General features: G+C 44.3%; 1 protein-coding gene across 1 annotated transcript in view; it reads left to right on the forward strand.

The window, feature by feature from the left end:
- The window catches only part of CUBN (cubilin), a 272,915-nt gene that overhangs the window by 104,175 nt on the left and 147,507 nt on the right, over positions 1-21,233 (forward strand). Inside the window, exons 29-31 of the mRNA XM_007118498.4 lie at positions 13,208-13,389; positions 18,008-18,182; positions 19,626-19,795. Of these exons, the coding sequence (XP_007118560.2) occupies positions 13,208-13,389; positions 18,008-18,182; positions 19,626-19,795 (527 nt within the window). The remainder of the gene's footprint in view (positions 1-13,207; positions 13,390-18,007; positions 18,183-19,625; positions 19,796-21,233) is intronic.

Below are 21,233 nucleotides of genomic sequence, written 5' to 3' on the forward strand. Positions count from 1 at the left end.
GAAACTAAAGCCAGCCTTCCGTGGCCTTGACTCACAAAACCAAGAATGACTCTCTGGTGTAAGATAGTAATGACATTCTAGAAGATTTCATCTGATTCTGTATTCTCTGTATAAGTAATGGCATTGATATACCCTATCCCTGATATTTTTTTCTCCTTCTAGTTATACTTTCAGACTACTCACAGGCTAAATAATACAGATTTATCAATGCTACCTAGATGTAATTTTAAATTTATTTTAAGACGTTAACGGTGATAAAAGTAAAACCACGTTACCATGTTAAGAGCGAACGAAAATATGATTTAAATGCTTGGCGCGCTGACTTAATTGACACCTCGTGTATTATTACTGGACCAAGTAATTATTTAAAATGTCGATATCATAATTTTTGAAAAGTTGGCGTCATCCTTCTACCACGTGCTGGGCCTTTGGCTACATTTTAAAAATACGAGCTCTTGTCTCTCCTCCTGACAATCCCCCGCGACCAGCAGCATCATCCACACGTTATGGGAAAGAAAACCGAGGGAGGAGAGTCTTAGAGAAGCCAGGCAACTTCCCCAAACTCAAAGAGGGAATGAGGACACACAGCCAAGTGTGTGGCGTCGAACCCCCAAGTGTTTACACAGCTGCACTCTGCCTACAAGCAAACGATTTTTCCCCACAATTTTTCACTGCAAAAAAGATGCGACGGTATTGCGACGCAGAGAAGGGCAGCGCTTATAGCAGGCAATTTTGCAGCTCAGTTCCCACTGAGGATAATGGCTGTTTTTGAAGGAACGTGTGCTGTCTTTCCCAAGTAGATAATGTTCCAGTTCCAGGGTCCCCCCACTGAACTGCACAGCTCCTTTTTCCATAGCAGTGACGGGGGTGAAGGGCAGTGCTTAGCCAACAGCCAGTTCAAAATAGCTGAGCTTGCTTGTCTGTCCCTCAACACAGTATCTGCTTTATTCCTCATTCGTAAAGGGTTCTTTCTCTGGAGTGGCCACATATGGTTGCTGTAATCATACACTTTGAGCTGGGATAGACCGCAGAGATCATCGAATCTGTTACCACGGCTTAGTTATGCAAAAGAGCTTACGAGAGAAGTGCTATGAAAGCGAAGGATGGCTACCCCATAACAGACGGGTTGGACGAGGGCGGAGCGATTGAGGGTTTGGTTAATTCAGGACCCCCGTCAGAGGGGACGTGGGCTGACTGGACACCCGAGGCGTGTGTCCTGTGAGGGACCAGCACCTTTCCTGTTGTCATCACAGAACATCATCTCACGGCTCAGGCTTGGACAGAGCTTGGAGGGCCAGAGGACTCCACGGCCGTTGGCATGGCGCTGCCCACACTTGTCCATTGGTCCATCAGGGGCAACCTTGCTGTGGAGGAAAGGCTGGGGGTTGGGGGAGGTGAGAGAAGGAATGGGGGTGGCGAGGGCGAGTGACGCAGCGGTGAGCTTCTCTCCCTGCAGACGCGCTGTGTGCCGAAATAATTAAATGGAAGGCGGGACTTCCCTGGCAGTCCAGTGGTTAGAACTCGGCCCTTTTACCGCCAAGGGCCCGGGTTCAGTCCCTGGTCGGGGAACTAAGATTCCGCAAGCTGTGCAGCGTGACCAAAAATATAAATAAAATAAATAGAAACAAAGCCGGATTTGAATGGATACTTAGTACGAGTGTTGAACTTGGAAATCACACAAAGAGAACACGTTTCCTCCGTCTTTGCCTGTTTGGGGGATTTCATGAAGTAGCTCTTGGTAGTCTTACGCATGACTACCTATTTTAGGGGAAATTAGTCCAGCTGCCTTGGTCTCGTTTCATTTCCTTGGAAGACACTTTTATATGTTTTGTTCGGAAATCTTCAAGAATTACAAAAATGTATAAGAGAGAGAGGATGATTGATTGATTTCTCCTGAATTGTAAGCAAAGAATTTCTACTGGGAAAGCATTTTTCAACTTGGTTGGAATGAGTAGATTAGATGAAAAAGGATATAGTTAATCAAAATGAAAAGATGACAATATCAACTCTACTTGTTTGGGTCAAAAGGAAAGATTTTTAAACTTTCATATAAAGGAAATTAAAATTTATATTATGTAAAGAGTCCTAAAATATGGGTTCATTGGGTTCATGTCTTTTTAATGGTATACTAAGGTAAAACACTTCAATATTCAGATTCAGAACATCTCAGAGAGTCCAATGGCTATGAAAATATTAATTTTGAATATTCATGTGACATCTTACATGGTAATTTAAAAGTCATTTTATAACTATATGGAGTCGATAACTCTACTCTGTATCCATGGCTGTATGGAATACATTTAGACAAAATGATTATCACAAAGTCTGGGTCTGGGATGAACTCCTTATGGAAGATGAAACTTTCTGAATCCTCACCCTAGACTCTTGAGTTGGCTTCTCCTAATGTGATACCGAGCTTAAGTTTGTCTCTAGTTTTCTCAGCAATAGACTTTGTGCTGAGTCTGAACGTTTATGTCCCCTCAGAATTCATGTGTTGAAACCTAACCCCTAAAGTGATAGTATTAGGAATGGGGCATTTGGGAGGTGATTAGGTCATGAGTGTAAAGCCCTCACGGTTGGGTTAGTGCCCTTATAAAGGAAGCCCCAGAGGGACCCCTCACCCCTTCTGCCATGTGAGGTCTGTAACCCAGGGGAGGACCCTCAGCCTCACTTCCTAGGGCTACTGTAACAAAATACCACCACTGGGTAGCTTAAAACAACAGAGATTTATTTTTTCACAGTTCTGGAGTCTCAAAGTCGAAAATCAAGGTATCAGCAGGGCCACCCCTTCGAAGGCTCTGGAGAAGAACCCTTCCTCAGCACTTCTAGCTTCTGTTCGTTGCTGGCCATCCTTGGCTTTCCTTGGTTTGTCCATGTGTAACTTCAGTCTCTGTCTCCGTCTTCATATGGCCCTCTTCCTTTTGTGTGTCCGTTGCCAAATCTCTCACTTCTTAGAAGGGCATCAATTATATTGAATTTCAGCCCCCCCCTCTAATCCAGTATGACCTCATCTTAACTTCATAACATCTGCAAAGACCCTATTTCCAAATAAGGTCACGTTCACAGGTTCCAGGTGGACATGATTTCTGGGGGACGCTATTCAACCCTATACAGGAGGTTCTGCAGCTTTGACAACTTTCCCCTCTCCTGGAGTCACCTGCTTTGTCTCCTTTCTTCTTTCTTTTTCCTCTGGAGAATTTCCCGTTCCTTGGCCTTTACATTACCTGGTTTTCTTCTCTGATTTCATCTCGTAATTGCTCCAGCTGGTGCCCTCTCCGTCCTCACAGAATCAATCTAACCCACAAAATCCCCCAGAAAATTACTCTTCAGATCCTTAAGATCAGGTGAATTTGGGGGCCCCAGTCATGGCTTTGTCTTCAGAGAGGAGTGTTGACCTGATTTTATTCTTCTCTCTTAGGATGGATACCTATCACTTGCCTTTCTCCTATACCTCGGGACTGTGCCACGCACTTTTAGACGGTTGGGGGATTAACTGGTAAAACCAAACCAGGAACTGCTGACTTTTTGTGGTTCTTATACATGCCGTGGTCACCATAAGACCACTTTGTCCTTTTTAAGGAGCTCGTATCTGTCTCCACCTCCATTCCAACCTAACCTGAAAGTTTCTGTTCAAAATTGCTTTAATTGCATTATTTGCATATGCCTCATAGGTAAATCAGGCAATCCGACTCCTGGGCATATATTCAGAGAAAACCATTATTTGAAAAAAATACACGCACCCTTATGTTCATAGCAACACTATTTACAAGAGCCAGGGCATGGAAGCAACCTAAATGTCCACCAACAGATGAACGGATAAAGAAGATGTGGTACATATATTCAATGGAATACTACTCAGCCATAAAAAAGAATGAAATAATGCCATTTTCAGCAACAGGGGTGGACCTAGAGATTATCATACTAAGTGAAGTAAGCCAGACAAACACAAATATCATATGATATTGCTTATATGTGGAATCTAAAAAAAATGATACAAATGAACTTATATACAAAACAGAAATAGACCCACAGACATAGAAAACAAACTTATGGTTACCATAAGGGGAAAGGTGGGGGAGGGGTAAATAGGAGTTTGGAATTAACATATACACACCACTATATATAAAATAGATAACCGGGGCTTCCCTGGTGGCGCAGCGGTTGAGAATCCGCCTCCCGATGCAGGGGACACGGGTTCGCGCCCCGGTCCGGGAAGATCCCACACGCCGCAGAGCGGCTGGGCCCGTGAGCCATGGCCACTGAGCCTGCACGTCCGGAGCCTGTGCTCCGCCACGGGACAGGCCACAGCAGTGAGAGGCCCGCGTACCGCAAAAAAAAAAAAAAAAAAAGATAACCAACAAGGACCTACTGTATAGCACAGGGAACTCTACTCGATACTTAGTAATGACCTATAAGGGAAAAGAATCTGAAAAAAAAATGTATATATAACTGAATCACTTTGCTGCATACTTGAAACTAACACAACATGGTAAATCAACTATATTCCATTTAAAAAAAAAAAAAAAGAAGTGAGGCCTGTGTACTGCAGTAAATAGTTGAACCTTGTTTTGGGTCGGACTTTCCCGAATTCTGAGCTCCTAGTTACCGTTTCTCATTATAGCCACCCCATGCCTGACTCCTATGAAAAGAGTCCTCACTGGTAACTCCTCCTTGGGACCCTACCCCCTTCGCCTGCTGCCCTTTTGCATGTCAGAGGGGAATTGGACAGACCAGTGAGTCTCCTCTCAAGGTCTTGCAGAAGAGAAGGTTTTTATTTTTACATTATAGAAAAACTATTAAAATATAAATCATTCATTTTGATGAAGCATGTGAGCATCATCATTTATTATTTAAAATTTATTCTTTTACTATACTTTGGCTTTTCAGCTTCTTTTTAACATCTACCCTGATTTCTCAGACATTTCCCTCTGCAATTAGAGGATAAGGATGTGAGGATGTCCTGTTTGGGTCCGTTCTCTGTTCCTTTTCCTCCAGCCTCAGGGGGCTTTGGCCCAGTCGCTTCCAAGCGGGCAGGGCCTCCCAGTGCTGTTGGTTTATGGAACATAGTTTCAGGAAAATGCCAAGTGTAAAGAGGTTTGAGCAATTGTAATTGCAGGAAACACAGAGTGTGCTTTTAAAACTTTGGGCCTCTAATTCCATCTAGCCGTTTCATTGCTAATTTGCTTTTATTAAAAACAAAAAACAAAACAAAAAATCAACAGCCACCCCAAACCTTGAGGATAGAACATACATAGACTATGCTTTTTGTTGTTGTTGTTGTTGTTCTGGAATTTTATAACTCGTTGCTTGTTTTAGATCAAACAAAAAAAAACCCAAAAAAAAAAAAAAACAGTGTTAGCAGAGTTCTTTTTTAAATTTTATTTAATTTTATTTATTGTTTTTTTGAAATTTATTTTATTTATTTGCTTATACATGGAAAAGATTTAAGTTATCTTCACAAGTAAGCAGGTTTAGCAACAACTTTTAACTCTTTCTTGTTATGAGTTCCGTAGATCAATGTGCTTCCTGCTGATAACGTAAGCGCTTCCTTTCAGTTGATGGCTGGGAGTTTGGAGGAAAGTAGAATCAAACAGATTATCAGTCACCAGTACTAAGAGTTTTTTAAAGATTAACTCATTAAAACTGAAAAACATACGATTCTCTTCGGGACATTATTTTATTCCGGTTCAGCTGACATCTGACGATGTTAGCATATTAGATTTGTCAGATTTGTCTCAAAGTAGATGAAAAAGAACTTCGCTTTATGTTTTTCTGGCTGCCATGGCGACTTTTTTCCTCAGCAGGTGGACAGACCGGTAATGAGAGCGGTGTTCAGCACTGCCGTTCCAGGGCCTTAGGGCTGAAATGCCCCACGAGGCATAGCGGAGGGATGGCAGGACTGCGTGTAGGGGCTTGGGGGCAGGAGGGGTTGGCGCGGGAGGTTGGCCCCAGATCCGCCCTTCGCTATGTGAGTTACAAGTCCAGCAGCCTTCTTGAGCCTCAGTCTGCTTATCTCTAAAACAGGCCTGATATGATCCCTCTTGCCTACCTCGTAGAGTCGTTATGAGTTTCAGATAAGATAACGTGCTCATTAGAAGCACATTGGAAAACTGCGCACTACCATACAGATATGAACTGTCTTCATTGCAGCTTCATGAACAATCGATGTCTTACGTCTTATCGGGTGTTCCTGATGGCGCTATAGCCGGTGTGGTAATTCCTCTTCCAGCTCCAGGTCTTTCTCTCGTCTCATCCCACATCTGGATAAACTCCTGTTCAGTTGTAATACACAGTATATATGGAGTGATTGTCATACGCGAGACACTTAGCTAAAAACCTTACTTCGGGCTTTTCATTTAATCTGTATCACAGCCCTATGAGGTTGAGTGCTATTCACTGTTACAGATGAAGACACTGAGGATTAGAAGGGTTAAATTAGTTATCCAAAGAGTAGCATAGCCAGGGCTGGAATGTTCTGTCTCATGCCATGGCCTGTGCTTTACTTGGTATGGTATTATATTTCCAGAAGTTTTGCAACTCTGAAATCGTGTCTCCTCCGTGAAAATCTCTTCTTACCAGTTGGTGCAAAGAGCCCCTATCTCTCTCTATTTCTTCTGAATATGTATTCCTCAGAGCTCTTTATTCACCGCTCCATTCTACTCCTTGGTTAGTATTTTCATCATTTAATTGTTTTCTCCATGTAGACCTCTGAAGTGCTTTCCCAAATCAGTGTCCTCTGTTTTAGATGACTGAAGCCCGGTCATAGAAAACTTCTCTATTTTCCTACTTCTGATCATTCATTCAACCAGACAGGTAACGTGACGATGGCGAGGATCTCGGGAGTCTACCCAGCACCTCCTGTGTCATTTCCCGTTGGCTATCGGTCGATACAACTTCTTTCATCTCCAGCCTTGTCTGTCCTCCCTTTTCTACCCTTCCTGTGACCCCCTGGTCACTCATCCAAGGTCACAGACATGACTGACAATGACATGAGGTTTTAAACTTATTGCACAGCCTGCTAAACTGTGTTTTCTCCACAGTTTCATTTGTTTTAATATCTGCAGGTGTGTCTGTAGCATTCTTTCTACTCTAAATAAAATGTAGGCACCTGAGATTTTCCGGAAGCCTTGTTGTTTCCATCTCCGAAGTAGCTGGTTGGATTTAGAAAGAGATTTTCTTCTGTGACTCACCCAGGAGAAAGTGTATTTTAGCAACGGACCATCAAGTCCTGAATCTCACACCAAGGGAGACAGTGCAGCAAACAACCAGTTTTTCTCTTTCCTGGGCCCCAGTAAGCTTACATTTAATAGGGAAGTAAAATTAGGATGTTTGTTTATGTGGAAAGGTTTTTAGTACTAGACAGCAACCCTGGGGGCCGCTCCACAGGTAAGGCAGCTTTTACCAAACAAGTAGATTTTTGAATTCCACAAAATAAACTTATTGATTTATTATAAATTTATAATAAATTTATTGATTTATTTAGAAATTTATTTATTTTTGGCTGCACTGGGTCTTCGTTGCTGCGCGCGGGCTTTCTCTAGTAGCAGCGAGCGGGGGCTACTCTTTGTTGTGGTGCGCGGGCTTCTCACTGCGGTGGCTTCTCTTTGATGAGGAGCACGGGCTCAGTAGTTGTGGCGCGCGGGCTTCAGTAGTGGTGGCTCGCGGGCCCTAGAGCGCAGGCTCGGTAGCTGTGGTGCGAGAGCTTAGCTGCTCCGCGGCAGGTGGGATCTTCCCGGACCAGGGCTCGAACCCGTGTCCCCCGCGTTGGCACGTGGATTCTTAACCACTGCGCCACCCGGGAAGCCCCTGAATTCCACACTCTTTATGAAAAATAAAACAAAACCAAAACTTGTCTCTACCACACAAGGTGCAGAGATAGTAAATCAAAGAAAATGAACAGCTTTGCTATTCAATATAAACAAGATATTGTCGATGAGGCAGAATTAAATTATTTTGCTTTTGATTCATTGCAGCGTTTGGAACATGTTTTCTCTCCTTTAGAATTAAACACAATAGGAGTTTTTGGACTGTGACTGGCAGTGGGACAGTATGTGTTGATACAGGTTCCAGGTCACATTTCCTGTGTTGTAACCAGTCTCTTTTTCACAGCTAATTAAGTGGAAAATGATGTATAAATACAATTCAAAAGATTCACATTGTGTACTCTTTAAAAAACTCTACTATTTACTGTGAATTATAGCTTTTGTTTTTCATTTGTAATTTTAAAAACTCAACTGTTGGTGTGAATTTATTGTTTTTCATTTTTATCTATAATTATCCAATTCCAAATTCATATTCTAATGTTTCCCTGTTAACCTAAAGATAGCTTGAATTTGTGAAACAAATTATCGAATAAATCATTGCATATTTCATTTTTTTTGGTTAATAGAAATGTTCTCAATTTTGTTATGAATATGTTTTCCCTTGTCCCTTAAGGAGAGCATAGAAAAAATAGACATCATTCATTTTTTCAGTTTGGGGTTTTTTTTTTAACACCTTTACTGGAGTACAATTGCTTTACAATGGTGTGTTAGTTTCTTCTGTATAACAAAGTGAATCAGCTATACGTATACATATATCCCCACATCTCCTCCCTCTTGCGTCTCCCTCCCACCCTCCCTATCCCACCCCTCTAGGGGGTCACAAAGCACCGAGCTGATCTCCCTGTGCTATGCGGCTGCTTCCCACTAGCTATCTATCTTACGTTTGGTAGTGTATATATGTCCATGCCACTCTCTCACTTCGTTCCAGCTTACACTTCCCCCCATTTTTTCAGTTTTTTAAAGATATATTTTGACATAAGTGCTTTTTTTTGCTTTATACCAAGTACACATTTATTCAAGAATCTCCAAATCTGGGAAAAAGAAACGATACCCAGGAGAGTGAAGCATAACTGGCTAAATGCTGATAAAAGTCTCTCATCTGTGGAATGAAACTAGTATCGAAAGAGAACTATGCCAACACTGTACTACTGAAACTAGCAAATTCTAAAATATCTTTTGGCAACTCGATATAATGATTTGTTTATTTTTATCTTACCGTCAATTAGCACGTGAAAGATAAAATAGAATTCACTATTTTTTTTCAAATCAAAACTTATTGAAATTACCCTTTGCAAACTGAAGGAAAAGCAGAAAGAATTTAATGATTTGCAGGAGGGCATGTGGTAATAGCACTTTTCTTATGTCTACAGATGGATTTTTTTTTCCCAAGGGACGTTAAAGATACCTGGCTTCTTTAGCACTGCTTGTACTATAGCATATGCTCAATAAATATTGATTGAATGGATGGATGGATGAATGGGAATTGGAAAGTTATTTTATGTCTTTCAAAATTTAGAAATACAAAGAGGGAGTTAAATTTCTACCATAATTATCAGAATTTACTTTATATTTCAGTACTTTATAGTTTTTACCATAAAATACCACTGAATTAATTTGTTCTATTTTGCATTTGATGTGAACTGTTAAATCAAAGTTGTTACCTTTTGGTAAATTAAACTTCAGAGGTAGTGAGATTATGAAGGAGAAAAAGAAAGCTGCAAAGAGGCTTCACGCTCCAACAGTTTCTTTGTCTCCTCCTCACAAGCACACAGTAGTTTTCCCCAGTATGGTATCACTTTTAATAATATTGGAATTTTTCTTTAGGAGACACACACACAAGAAGTGCTATTCATGAGAAAAGAGCATGGCGTACCTAAAAATAAAATTGTGCTTTGTTTTTTTTATAAACCTTGTTTATGTTTATTTTAAACCTTAGGGAAAAGTACACTATGGGTCTCCAAAGCCGTAAGTGGGTAAATAAAAAAGTACTGTAATTTTTCAAAGCATCATTGACTGCCAAGAATCTGATATTATCATTCCAGCTTACAGCAACTCAGTTAAGGGTATTAGTATCCTGCTATCTGCAAAGGAATTTACAAGGAAACCTAAAACAATTGGAAAAGACAATGGAAAAATATTTTACAGACTTTTAAATGAATCAACTATGATTTTTTTTAAAAAATTAAATTATCTGATGAGCTGAATCTAAATAAAAAATGCAGGTGAGGTATCCAAGCTTCCATTTCCTTGTTCTCTTTTATATTATGTGACCACAAAGTTATTTTCTGCCAAAGGTTTTTTTTTCATTGGCTTGCTTATTTGATACAACTGATGCTAAGAACCATAGGAGCTGAAAATGTAGGTTGAAAGGAACGGGCGTAACAGACTGGCTTTGCTTACCTATAATGTGTTTTAGTAAGAGATGATTTCCATGGGCCACTGTGTTGCACAACTCCAGGAGCATCATCTGATGGAATACACTGTGACTGGTGCCCCCCGGGGTTGTGCAGTGGTGCTGAGCACATATACAATCCGTGCTGATTTTGGCTTCAGGAGTATTTTCCATGGATGGTTGTAGTAGGAACAATATTTTTGAATCTTCACGCACGTATGTTTTTTTAACATTCACCGCGGGCTACAAACAATGTCAACACGTCTAATTTTAAATAGCTTTTTCGCAGGACTTTAACCAGAAATAAAAGTAGAAACTTGATAGGCAAGGTACTGTCCTGTGCAACAAATTTAAAGTCTGAAAACACAGAGGTTTTTCAAATGGAAGCAGGCAACTAGCCATTCGAGAAGATGGTAGCGTGTTGAGCTGGAATCCGATTTCTTTACGCAATCAGGATTCTTCTTGGAATTCTCAGCTCTTTTCAGGTAAGTGGAGATTCTGTATGAAGACTCTTTCTTTTGAAATTTTATAACACGTTTTTCTAACTCCCTGTACAGACAAATAAATTTGCAAAGGTGGATAGTAGACATGACCTCAGCTTTAGTGTCTTAATGTGAAAATGCACATACATTCACAATGGAGTGAGGAGGCATTGTCATTTTTAAACATGAAAAGCCTTGATGCTCAGGAAGGGAAGGTGCTTGGAAGAATTTACCAACTGATTAAGAATATTCTGGAAAATAGAAAAGGGGGATGTGTTAACAGAGCAAACAATTTTTTTTTAATCACCAAAAATTGCCTTTGGAGAACAAAAGAAAAAAATTTAGAATTTTTAGAAAAAAATTTATCTTTTTTTCTAATTTTATCTTTATTTTTTTCTAATTTTGTCTTTAAAATTTGAGCCTTCCTCAAGTTTTACTTCTTCCATAAATTTTTCTCTCCCTTTCCATTCTGAAATCTCTGAATTCTTACCAACTATGTGAGTCTGTGGAGTATAGTAATTAAGAGCCCTGCGTTGCCAGATTGCACGGATTGGTTGATAGCGGGAGATTCTGCGCATGGGTGGCTCCTCCACTCACGACTTAGGTACCGTGGACAAACCACTTGACCTCTGTTTGCATTGATCTGCTCATTTGAGAAATGCAGATAATAATGATATTTGCTCTGTGTGGTTCTTATGAGCGTTAAAATAGGAACTATCTGTAAAGTGCATCTACGCGCTCAGTAAGCAGTGGCAGTGTTTTACTGTGTACCACGTGTTGTAGCATTTGATTATTTGTTGTAATGATTTGCCTTAATTACTTTCTAAGGCATGATGTACACATTCATAAAACACACGCTAGAGTCTTTTTCCATGCTTGGGTTTAATACGTCAGTTTGTGTTTGGTTGGTTGGTTTTTAGATATACGTTTCCCAGGGCCAGGACCTATATCATTTTTGTTGTTGTTTTTATTTATCATTCACTTTATTTTTTAGAAGAGTTTTAGGTTCTCAGCCAAACTGAGTGGGAGGTAGAGTTCCCATGTAGCCCGGTCCCCACCCATGCACAGAGTCCACCATTAGCAGCCTCCTCCACCAGAATGGGACATTTGTTACAATTGATGACTCTGTGTTGACGAAGTCCACAGCTTATATTAGGGTTCGCTCCTGACGTTGTACATTCTATGGGTTTCGACAAATTTACGACATGTGTCCACCCTAACGGTGTCATACAGAGTAGTTTTACCACCCTAAAAATCTTCCAAAAAAGCACTCTACCCATTCATCTCTCCTTCCCCTCCAGCCCCCGGCAACCACTGGTCGTTTTACTGTCTCCATAGTTTTGCCTTTTCCAGAATGTCATACGGTCAGAATGATACAGTACGCAGCTTTTCCAGACTGGTTTCTTTCACTTTTTTTTTTTTTTTTTTTTAGATGTAATTTTATTTATTTTTGGCTGCACTGGGTCTTCGTTGCTGCACGCGGGCTTTTCTAGTTGCGAAAAGTGAGCGGGGGCTACTCTTCGTTGCGGTGCACGGGCTTCCCACTGCGGTGGCTTCTCCTGTTTCAGAGCACGGGCTCTAGGCACGCAGGCTTCAGTAGTTGTGGCTCGCGGGTTCAGTAGTTGTGGCTCGCAGGCTCTAGAGCGCAGGCTCAGTAGTTGTGGCGCACGGGCTTAGTCGCTCCGCACCATGTGGGATCTTCGTGGACCAGGGATGGAACCCGCGTCCCGTGCATTGGCAGGCAGATTCTTATCCACTGCGCCCCCAGGGAAGTCCCTCTTTCACATCTTAGTATGCATATATATTTCCTCTGTGTCTTTTTGTGGCTTGATAGTCCGTTTGTTGTTAGTGTTGAATAATATCCCCTGTGTGGATGGACCACAGTTTATTTATCTAATTCAGCTACTGAAGGACATCTTGGTTGCTTCCAAGTTCTAGCAATTAAGAGTAAGGCTGCTATAAACATCTCTGTGAAGGTTTTTTGTAGGCATATCATATATATATATTTTTTAATTTCCTACAGTCTCTCATACAAAGGTAAGGATTTTTAGCACTTAGAATTCCACATCTTAGGTCTGCAAGGACTTAGAAATAATGCATTAGATGCAAGGAAACTGAAGACCAAGCGACCTGGTGTTGGCTGCTCATACAGTCTCTTGTACCTCCTACCAGGAAATTCTTACCGATGTATAATGAAGAAGATCTAAAAATTAGGTTGACGTTTTGAAAATATTACCAAAGGTTTGATGTGGTGAGAATAAGAGCTGAGAATGATCGCACCAAATGATATAATCAATTTTTTTAAAAGAGTGAATTTAATAAGCTGTAGCCGTGGTCTTTTCTCATTGTTTTATAACTAACTGCTCATTATAACTTTATTATGACTTTATAATTTCTCTCCTAAACTAGGCATTGTGCATTTTGAGTTACGTTTTGCGTAGCTGGATTTTTGACTTTTTCCCAGGGGCCGATGCCCTCTTTGAACTGACTGAGCCTTGCTCTTTTCACAGGTTGTGGTGGAGAGTTGTCTGGGGACACGGGCTCCTTCAGTAGCCCCGGCTACCCTAACAGGTACCCCGCCAACAAGGAGTGTATCTGGTACATTCACGCAGCCCCTGGGAGCAGCGTTCAGCTCACCATCCATGACTTTGATGTGGAGTATCACGCCAGCTGCAACTTCGATGTCCTGGAGGTAGGAATCTAGATAGTTTTCCGCACGTGATAGGATTTGGGGTAGAACTGGAAATCACTGTGCAGAAAACCCTAAGTTCTTTCCAGGGGCCGGCAGTGTTCTAAGACGTTTCGATGAGTATCCGCCCTTGGTGAATGATGCTTGCAGACAAATGGGCTTAATATCTCAGTTTGGGTTTCCCTAAAAGCAGCGCCCGAACGGCTGGGTGGCAGGTCGTGTAAATAGGAGGTGGTACCAGGCGGCAGAAGGGAGGGAACCACGGGGGGAGGCGGAGGAGAGAGAGCCAAGGAAGGGAGCCCCGTGGGCGGCGTGGCTTAACCCGGCTGCAACCCCCGAGGCCCTAGGAGGTCTGCTGCTCAGAACCATCCCTCTAAGGACACAAGGCACCGGTCGCCCCGCTCCCGTCCCCACTGATGGAACCTGGGCTCGTCGGTGCGCCGCCCTCGCAGCCTGAGAAAGCTCCCTTGGGAGAGGCAGTGGGTGGCAGAGTGTAAAGGAGACGGGGGTGCCCGGGGTAGGACGGGGCGGGGGCCGAGGAGGCGCGCGCAGCTTTTCCAGCACTGCTGCCATGGCTTTATCTCGGGTCGTTAAGACGGCCCTTGAGAATCGGTGCTAAAAAGCTGTTTGTTGCAGGAATCTAGTCATGAGATGATTTCCAAGTACACGTGAAACTCCTGTCGCCTCAGCGGTAGGGGCTGCCTCGTGCCAAGGTTCTGTGTCTGGTAGAACTTAAAGTCCACGAAGGCTGGGTATTTGTCTGCTTTTGTTCCGTTTTCTTTTGTTTCACTGCTCTACCCCCAGAGCCGTAGAGCACTTGGCAAATAGTAAACACGTGCTATATATTTGCGGGATAAACGGCAGCGTCACATCTCCAAGCGTCGTGCAGTGCTAATGTACATTTACGGTGATTTGCACAGGGATTTCAGCATCCCTTTTCCCGTTTGAGCGCTAAGTCATCCCGTGAGGCGAGAGGGGCATTTTGCTGCTCCCCGTTTCACTGTTGTCAGAGCGGAGGCTCAGAAAGACTGCTGGGTTTTCCCACAAGCCTAGGGATGGTGGGCGGGAAAGCTGGGAACTGGATGCGTCCCCGCTGCACACGCCGCGCCAGCCAGCGGAGAAGGACCGGTGTGGGCAGCGTGTGCAAAGACCCTGGGAGGAGCGGCCTGTTGGCGGGACTGTATAGGAAACTTTAAAACTGAAACACCTATTTAACTACAAGCCAAGCTGTGTCCTTGAAAAGAAATGGGGTTCTCGAGTCCCGTGCTCACTAGGAGTCGCGCGTAGCAGCTCGAGTCTCTGCAGAGGAGGACGGCGCTGCAGTACGTGGGGCCGGAGACAGAGCGGTGAGTCCTTGGGTTCAGCGCAAACCCTGTCTTCTCGTACGTCCGGCTGCCCGGGCGTGACTCCAGCCCAGAAGAGGACCGGTTTCTTCCGAGGAGAGAATCGGGGGGCTCCCGAAACTCACGCTCAGCTCGGACAGTGAAGCAGGAATAACGCTCACGTGGGCAACGTCGAGATGCCGCCTCCCGCGGGCGGGGTTTCTCAGTCGCGTGGAGACCCTTCGCCCGCGCAAAGGGCTGGCAGCAGAGTTGCACGGTAACGCGACACGTTCCTCACCCTTCGTTTTCACATTGCACAGCTCGTGTGACGGTTGCCTGCTTGGCAACGTGTCAATGGGTTCATTGTGCTTTGCTTTTGGCCCACCCGCTACGTGAGAGGGCCAAGAGCGGGCCTGTTCCCTGGGAGCGGCCTCGGGGACAGAGGGGCGGCACAAGGCCTCTGCGCAGCACCGTTCACACGGGGTCCTGCCCGAAAGGACCGTGAGAAGAGGCTGCGGTCTGCTCGGCGCTTATTTGTATCAGGACAAGGTGGGCTCCCGTGTCCCATCCAACCAGGGTTTGAGGGACTATTTTGAAGCCCTTAACTATTGGGGCAAGTGTTTTTCTTAAGGCTGAAGCGCGTTAACCCCCTGACTTTTCCCCTCCGAGCCTTGTTTGCCGTCTCTGCAAATACTCAAGAAGGTGCTGTCATCAGTTTGGGTTAATGACAATACAATGATTGTTTTCCATCCCTATCACTTGGCCGCTGATAACACGTTAGCAACGGGTTTCACAATATTTTACACCCGGTGGGTGTGTGGCCTGGAAACATCGCTGACTTTCTCCACCCATCCGCCCCCGTCCTGTTCAGCAGCCCGCCCTGTTCTGAGCCCAGTAGGGCCTCACTGTCTCCAGGGGTCCGGTTTACCTGCGTTTCACCTGATCTAACCAAGAGCCCATCTATTTTTCTCTCCAAAAGCAGTGTCCGGAGAGTGGCCAGCTGCATTAAGCAACAGCCGTTTGGTTACTCATAACCCTGGAATGCTGACTTGATTGTAACAGTAAATGGAGCTAACAGAGCAGAAAGGACTGTTCAAAACAGATTACAACCATAGGCTTTGAAATGTTCTATATCCCGGGCATTGGCGAAAAACACAGTTTTTAATCTCTGATCATCAGGCCAATTCTTTTCCCCACAAAGTTGAGTCATATGCTGTAATCCAACGAAGCACACCCTGAAATTCTTTCCATCTTTTTCCTCTTTTGAAGAGTCATGTGCTAAATATTGGTTTTAATTTGTGGAAGCGGAAAGTACCATTCTATTGTTTGAGTTAGAGGAACACTGGCTGACTTCACTTCAGTCTCTGAGAAAGGAGCCTGCGCAGAGCAGAGCAGAGCAGAAAAGGAAAGCCATTCCTCAGCGCAGGAAACCCAGACGGCTGCCTGGTGCGGGCAGTTGGCCTGCCCTGCTCTCTCCCCCGCTGTCTTTGTGCACCCCCGGCTCAGGAAGGGCGAAGGCAAAGAATGTCAAAAGCGGCAGTGTTTGCTCTTCTGGAGGCTTCTGGGCCGGCCGGCTCACACCCGTTTTGTTTGCCGTCTCAAGGGGACCCGGAGCAGGGAAACCAGAACATTTTGCTGGCGCGCAAGTTTTCTTTGTTGGAACTAAACGCTCGCGCTCAGTGTTCTCTCCAAACGCGTGCTGCCCGCGGGGTGGGCGACTGGGAGCCCGGGCTGTGGGTTTCGGGCTCTGAGCTCTGCCCCAGGCCCGGGGGCAGGCGAATCTCAAGGGTGCTAGACCAGAAGCAGTCTGGTTTGTGCCATTTGCATATGTGTACGTGGGAAGGGCCACACAGGGCTCTTCCTCCAGTCCTGCCTCTGACGGGACTTGGGGGGCCACACAAACAGAGCTCTTCCTAGTGAAAATCGGCACGAAGCGGTTGGCTCGCTTCATTCCTTTGCAATTACAGCCCTTGCGCGCGGCCCTCCTGGAACAGCGCTTTCATTCATTTCGGCCTTTCCCGCGTGGCTGGGGGGAATTAATCAGACAAAGAAATCATTATGGATTCAAATCACACGCTCCTGCCCGAAAGCAGGCTGCTTGTTCTTGCTCTCCCTCCCCGGAGGACACTTGAGTGACGTCCACATCAGTCAGCAGTCGCCCTGGGGCGGAGGGGGGTGCAGGGCCGCGGGGCCTCAGGGTGGGGAGGGCACCACACGCGCCCACTGGGCCACCTTTCCCGGGTCCCGTTCCAGCCGGTGGCGGGGGTGGGGGGGGCGCAGATGCCAGCGTGCCTGGGAGCTGTCAGCAAAACGGGTCGTTCCTGCACTAACGCAAGTGTGGCAAGATTGGAGGTCGGGGGTCTACACCTTCTGCGGGATTCTTATCTTCCCCCCCACAGCCCCGCACACGGGTTGTCCAAGGGGCCCTTGAGAAACCCGTGTGTGAGGCATCCTGGAGGCCCCCGTGGGCTGGGCCAGACCTCCTGCGAGGTGCTGGACGTGAGATCCAGGGGACAGTTGCCACGAGGAGTGTGACGCCGGGGTATTGCGTCCAGCCAAATAGTTGCGAATTGTAGGAGCCTAGGAGATCTCGGGACAAGTGGGATGGACCTAGCGGGGCAGAGGCCAGGGCGATTCCCGAGGGGAAGGTGAATGTTCTCCATCGCGCCCCTGTGAGCGTCCAGAGGGGAGAAGGTACAGAGGGGCCTGCAGGACTCCCTCCCTGAGGGTACCGCAGGACACGCTGATAGAGGTTACGTTTTCACTCCCTCTGAAGGGGCAAAAATATCATATTAAACGCCTAATCTTGTAAAGCATTCGGGTTGCAAAGTGGAAGATCCTAAAAATGTAGCAGTGATCAATAGCCTTCAGTGCACAAACAGAATAGCTTTATGCTAAGGCTATTCCTGTGCGCCCAGAAGAGTTAGAAAATCAGACCTGCTACTGGATTATCTGCCACAGGCCTCTGCCAAAGAAAGCAGGGTATCCTCTGTGGACTTGGAAGAGGGGAAGGGGAGATAGGGGAGAGTCTGGGATAATCTACTGAGTTCAGCTCTGCAGCTCTGGCCGAGGGAACAAGCAGGCATTTCATGGGCGGCTGAACTTGCGTGTTACGAGGGCAGAGGAAGTGCCTTGGAAGATCCAGCTCAGGTTTACCGTGTGTCCCCACGCGGGGAGGCTGAGATCTCAATCTCTGCTGATAAGAGGGTCCCGACGCTGGCGCTGAAGGGGAATCAGTGGGAGGCTTGGGATTGCTTAAAGCTCGCTCTCAAGTTCTTTTTTCCTCCGTCCCATCGTAGGTCTACGGAGGCCCTGATTTCCGCTCTCCCAGGGTAGCCCAGCTGTGTGTGCCAAGGTCGTCTGAGAATCCCATGCGGGTCTCCAGCACTGGAAATGAGCTGGCAATCCGATTCAAGACTGACTGGTCCGTAAACGGGAGAGGTTTCAACATCTCATGGACAGCGGTCCCTGGAGGTGGGTGAACCAAGGAGCTGTCTCAGGATACTTAGGCCGAGCCCTCGTTAAATTTCATGAAGTGTTTAGAGAGCGATGTGACGGCGACATCCTCCGTCGCAGCTCTGTGACTTCTCTAATGGCACACACGCTTCCCTGAGAAAGAGAGATTAACTTGCAAAGAGTCACCTCGTGTGTGAAAGCCAGCCCATGCAGGGGCGCACATCCAGGCTGACAGCAGAAGCAGCGTGGCTGCTTGGACTCGCGTTCTCTCCAGGGGACTTCTGCCTGTTCACCGGCCTCAACAAAGGCTGGTGGGCATCAACAAAGTGGCAGATTACTTTATGCCACGCATTTGGATGCTTGGCAAACACCAAAACTGCAAATGTTAAATTTGTGAATTTCGAGGAAGTATTACCTTTTGTTATATAGTGACTTTCTGCCCAAGATCTTAGGCTGTCTAAATAAATTACCTGTTGCAGAGTTTTAAAAATAAAGTATTAATGCCCAAAATCTTTCAGCAGATGTTAATCTATACAGCTACTAATAATAGCAACGTTTATCGAACGCTTACTGTATGTCAGGCATTTTTCTAACTGTTCTACAAAGACTCTCTCATTTAATCCTCACAACCACCCTCTGAGGGAAGGTTATTTCTTGTCCTTATCTTACTGTTGAAGAAATGGAAGCTTAGAGTAGTTAGTGGCCTGTCCCAAAGTCACACAGCTAAAAAGTGCCAAAGCGAAGACATGACTCCAGGCTGCCTTATGACCCCACTTCCGTAGGCCAAAGGTGATATAGTAAGTGTACTAGAGCTTTCCTAAAGTTAATGGTGCATGAATTTAATGAAAATTATATTTACATGGTGTTTAGATCACCCAAAAATGATTCTCAATTATCAGAGAATAATACTGAATTTTCCCATTATTAGTTTATATTATCATAAACCCAAGAAATGATGGGTCATAGAGTTAGACATTGATAGATATTTGATTACATCATAGGAATTTAAAAAACTGAATGACTGTACAAGGTCCAGAATATTAAATTTTAAAAGACAGATGTTAAATAATTTATAAAAGCGTACACTACTGAATTATCAAAATTCTTAGAAGGAGATGTGTTATTCTTACAGTATGTTATATTTTTAGAGAACAATGAAGAGGCATTTCATTCATGGCTTTGTGAAAATATGATTTTATTTGCATTATTTTTCAGTGTTTTTAAAATAACCTTTGGCGTCAGTACTTGAAGTATTTGAAGTCTTTTCTTAGGCATACGTCTTCATTTTGTTGGGATGCATGAATTAATGGCAAACATTCAGTTCTTCAGGATGTTTAGCACAGACTACATAAAAATGGTGGTCAAACAAAGTAGCCTATCGTTCTGTGCTCCCGGGTAATGGTGTAAAGTTTTGTGCATCAGGGATTCCTCTCATTATTGAATTGGGTCTCCCATCTACAGGTTGTGGTGGCATTTTCCAAGCTCCCAGTGGAGAGATTCATTCTCCAAATTACCCCAGTCCTTATAGGAGCAGCACTGACTGTACATGGGTCATTCAGGTGGAAAAACATCACCGTGTTCTCTTGAACTTCACTGACTTTGACCTTGAACCTCAGGACTCTTGTATTGTGGTAAGTGACACAAATCTCAAGCATTGTCTCCAGTCAAACCTGGGTCAAAACATTGCCATAAGAGCATGTTTAGTGAATGTATTAGTCATGAATGTTTTCTGTGTCAAATCATGGGAAGCTCAACTGTTAGCAACTTAAAATATAAGGACATTTATTTCTTACCTAAATATAAACCAGGAGGTTTGTTTAGCAACTCAGTCTCTGCTCTACCGTTCTTAGTGAATTGGCTTTTCATTTTGTGGTTGTTACCTCATGGTCCAAAAATGGCTGCAGCAGTTCAGAACATCCTAAGTTCAGATCCGAAGAAGACGAGAAGGAATAGTGTTAGTTGTTTCTATTTTGTATTTTTTTTTAAATGAAGAATGCAAAATTTTTACAGAAGCCCCCTGACAGATCACTCACTGGCCAGAAGTGGCTGCAAAAGAGATTAGGAAAGTTTAGTGGATTATGATAATGGATTTATCATAACCACTTTTGTTTTTTTTAATGAATTTATTTATTTATGGCTGCGTTGGGTCTTCGTTGCTGCTTGCGGGCTTTCTCCAGTTGCGGTGAGTGGGGGCCACTCTTTGTTGTGGTGCACGGGCTTCTCGTTGCGGTGGCTTCTCTTGTTGCAGAGCACGGGCCCTAGGCACATGAGCTTCCGTAGTTGTGGCACACAAGCTCAGTAGCTGTGGCTCGCAGGCTCTAGAGTGCAGGCTTCAGTAGTTGTGGCGCATGGGCCCGGTTGCTCCACGGCATGTGGGATCTTCCCAGACCAGGGCTCGAACCCATGTCTCCTGCACTGGCAGGCGGATTCTCAACCACTGCGCCACCAGGGAAGCCCTATCATAACCACTTTAAATCAATTATTATTAACTCTCTGGGGGTTCTCACAGGGTTCTACTTTTCTTGAGATCAGGATATCTTGATCTGCTACTTGAACAAATCAGTGTCTGATAGAACAGACTAGATGGGGAGACAGGGGGTGGAGGAAAAGGGATATGGCTGTTAGTTGGCTCAATGACAAAATGTTTCCATCACTACCAACAGCTTTAATACATTTTCACCTGAAACTAATGCTATATGTTTAATGTAAGAGTGAATGAGGTTGTATTTTGAAATTTTCTTTTTGTCTTTAATTTAATTTTTTTGGTTACCTGATTTTTTTTTAACACAAGGTTTTCCATCTTTCACTTGTATTTAGAGATATTTCATTCAAATATAAACCAGATCCTCTTGGCTAATGGATCTTTCTGTTTTAGTTTCCTGACCGTTTCTTATACAAATTCCAACTGGCTAGCTTTCAAATTTAACTCAGGAAAATTCAAAAGTTGTTTCATAATTTTCAAAGTAGTCCAGGCTAACAGTATGATTTCAAGTATTATTTTACAAGATTAAATCATTAATCTGTTTAAAAGTTCAGTTGATTTATGGTTATGTATTAACCTTTTAACAT

This window comes from Physeter macrocephalus, chromosome 11 (assembly GCF_002837175.3).
Source record: "Physeter macrocephalus isolate SW-GA chromosome 11, ASM283717v5, whole genome shotgun sequence".
NCBI classification, from domain to species: domain Eukaryota; kingdom Metazoa; phylum Chordata; class Mammalia; order Artiodactyla; family Physeteridae; genus Physeter; species Physeter macrocephalus.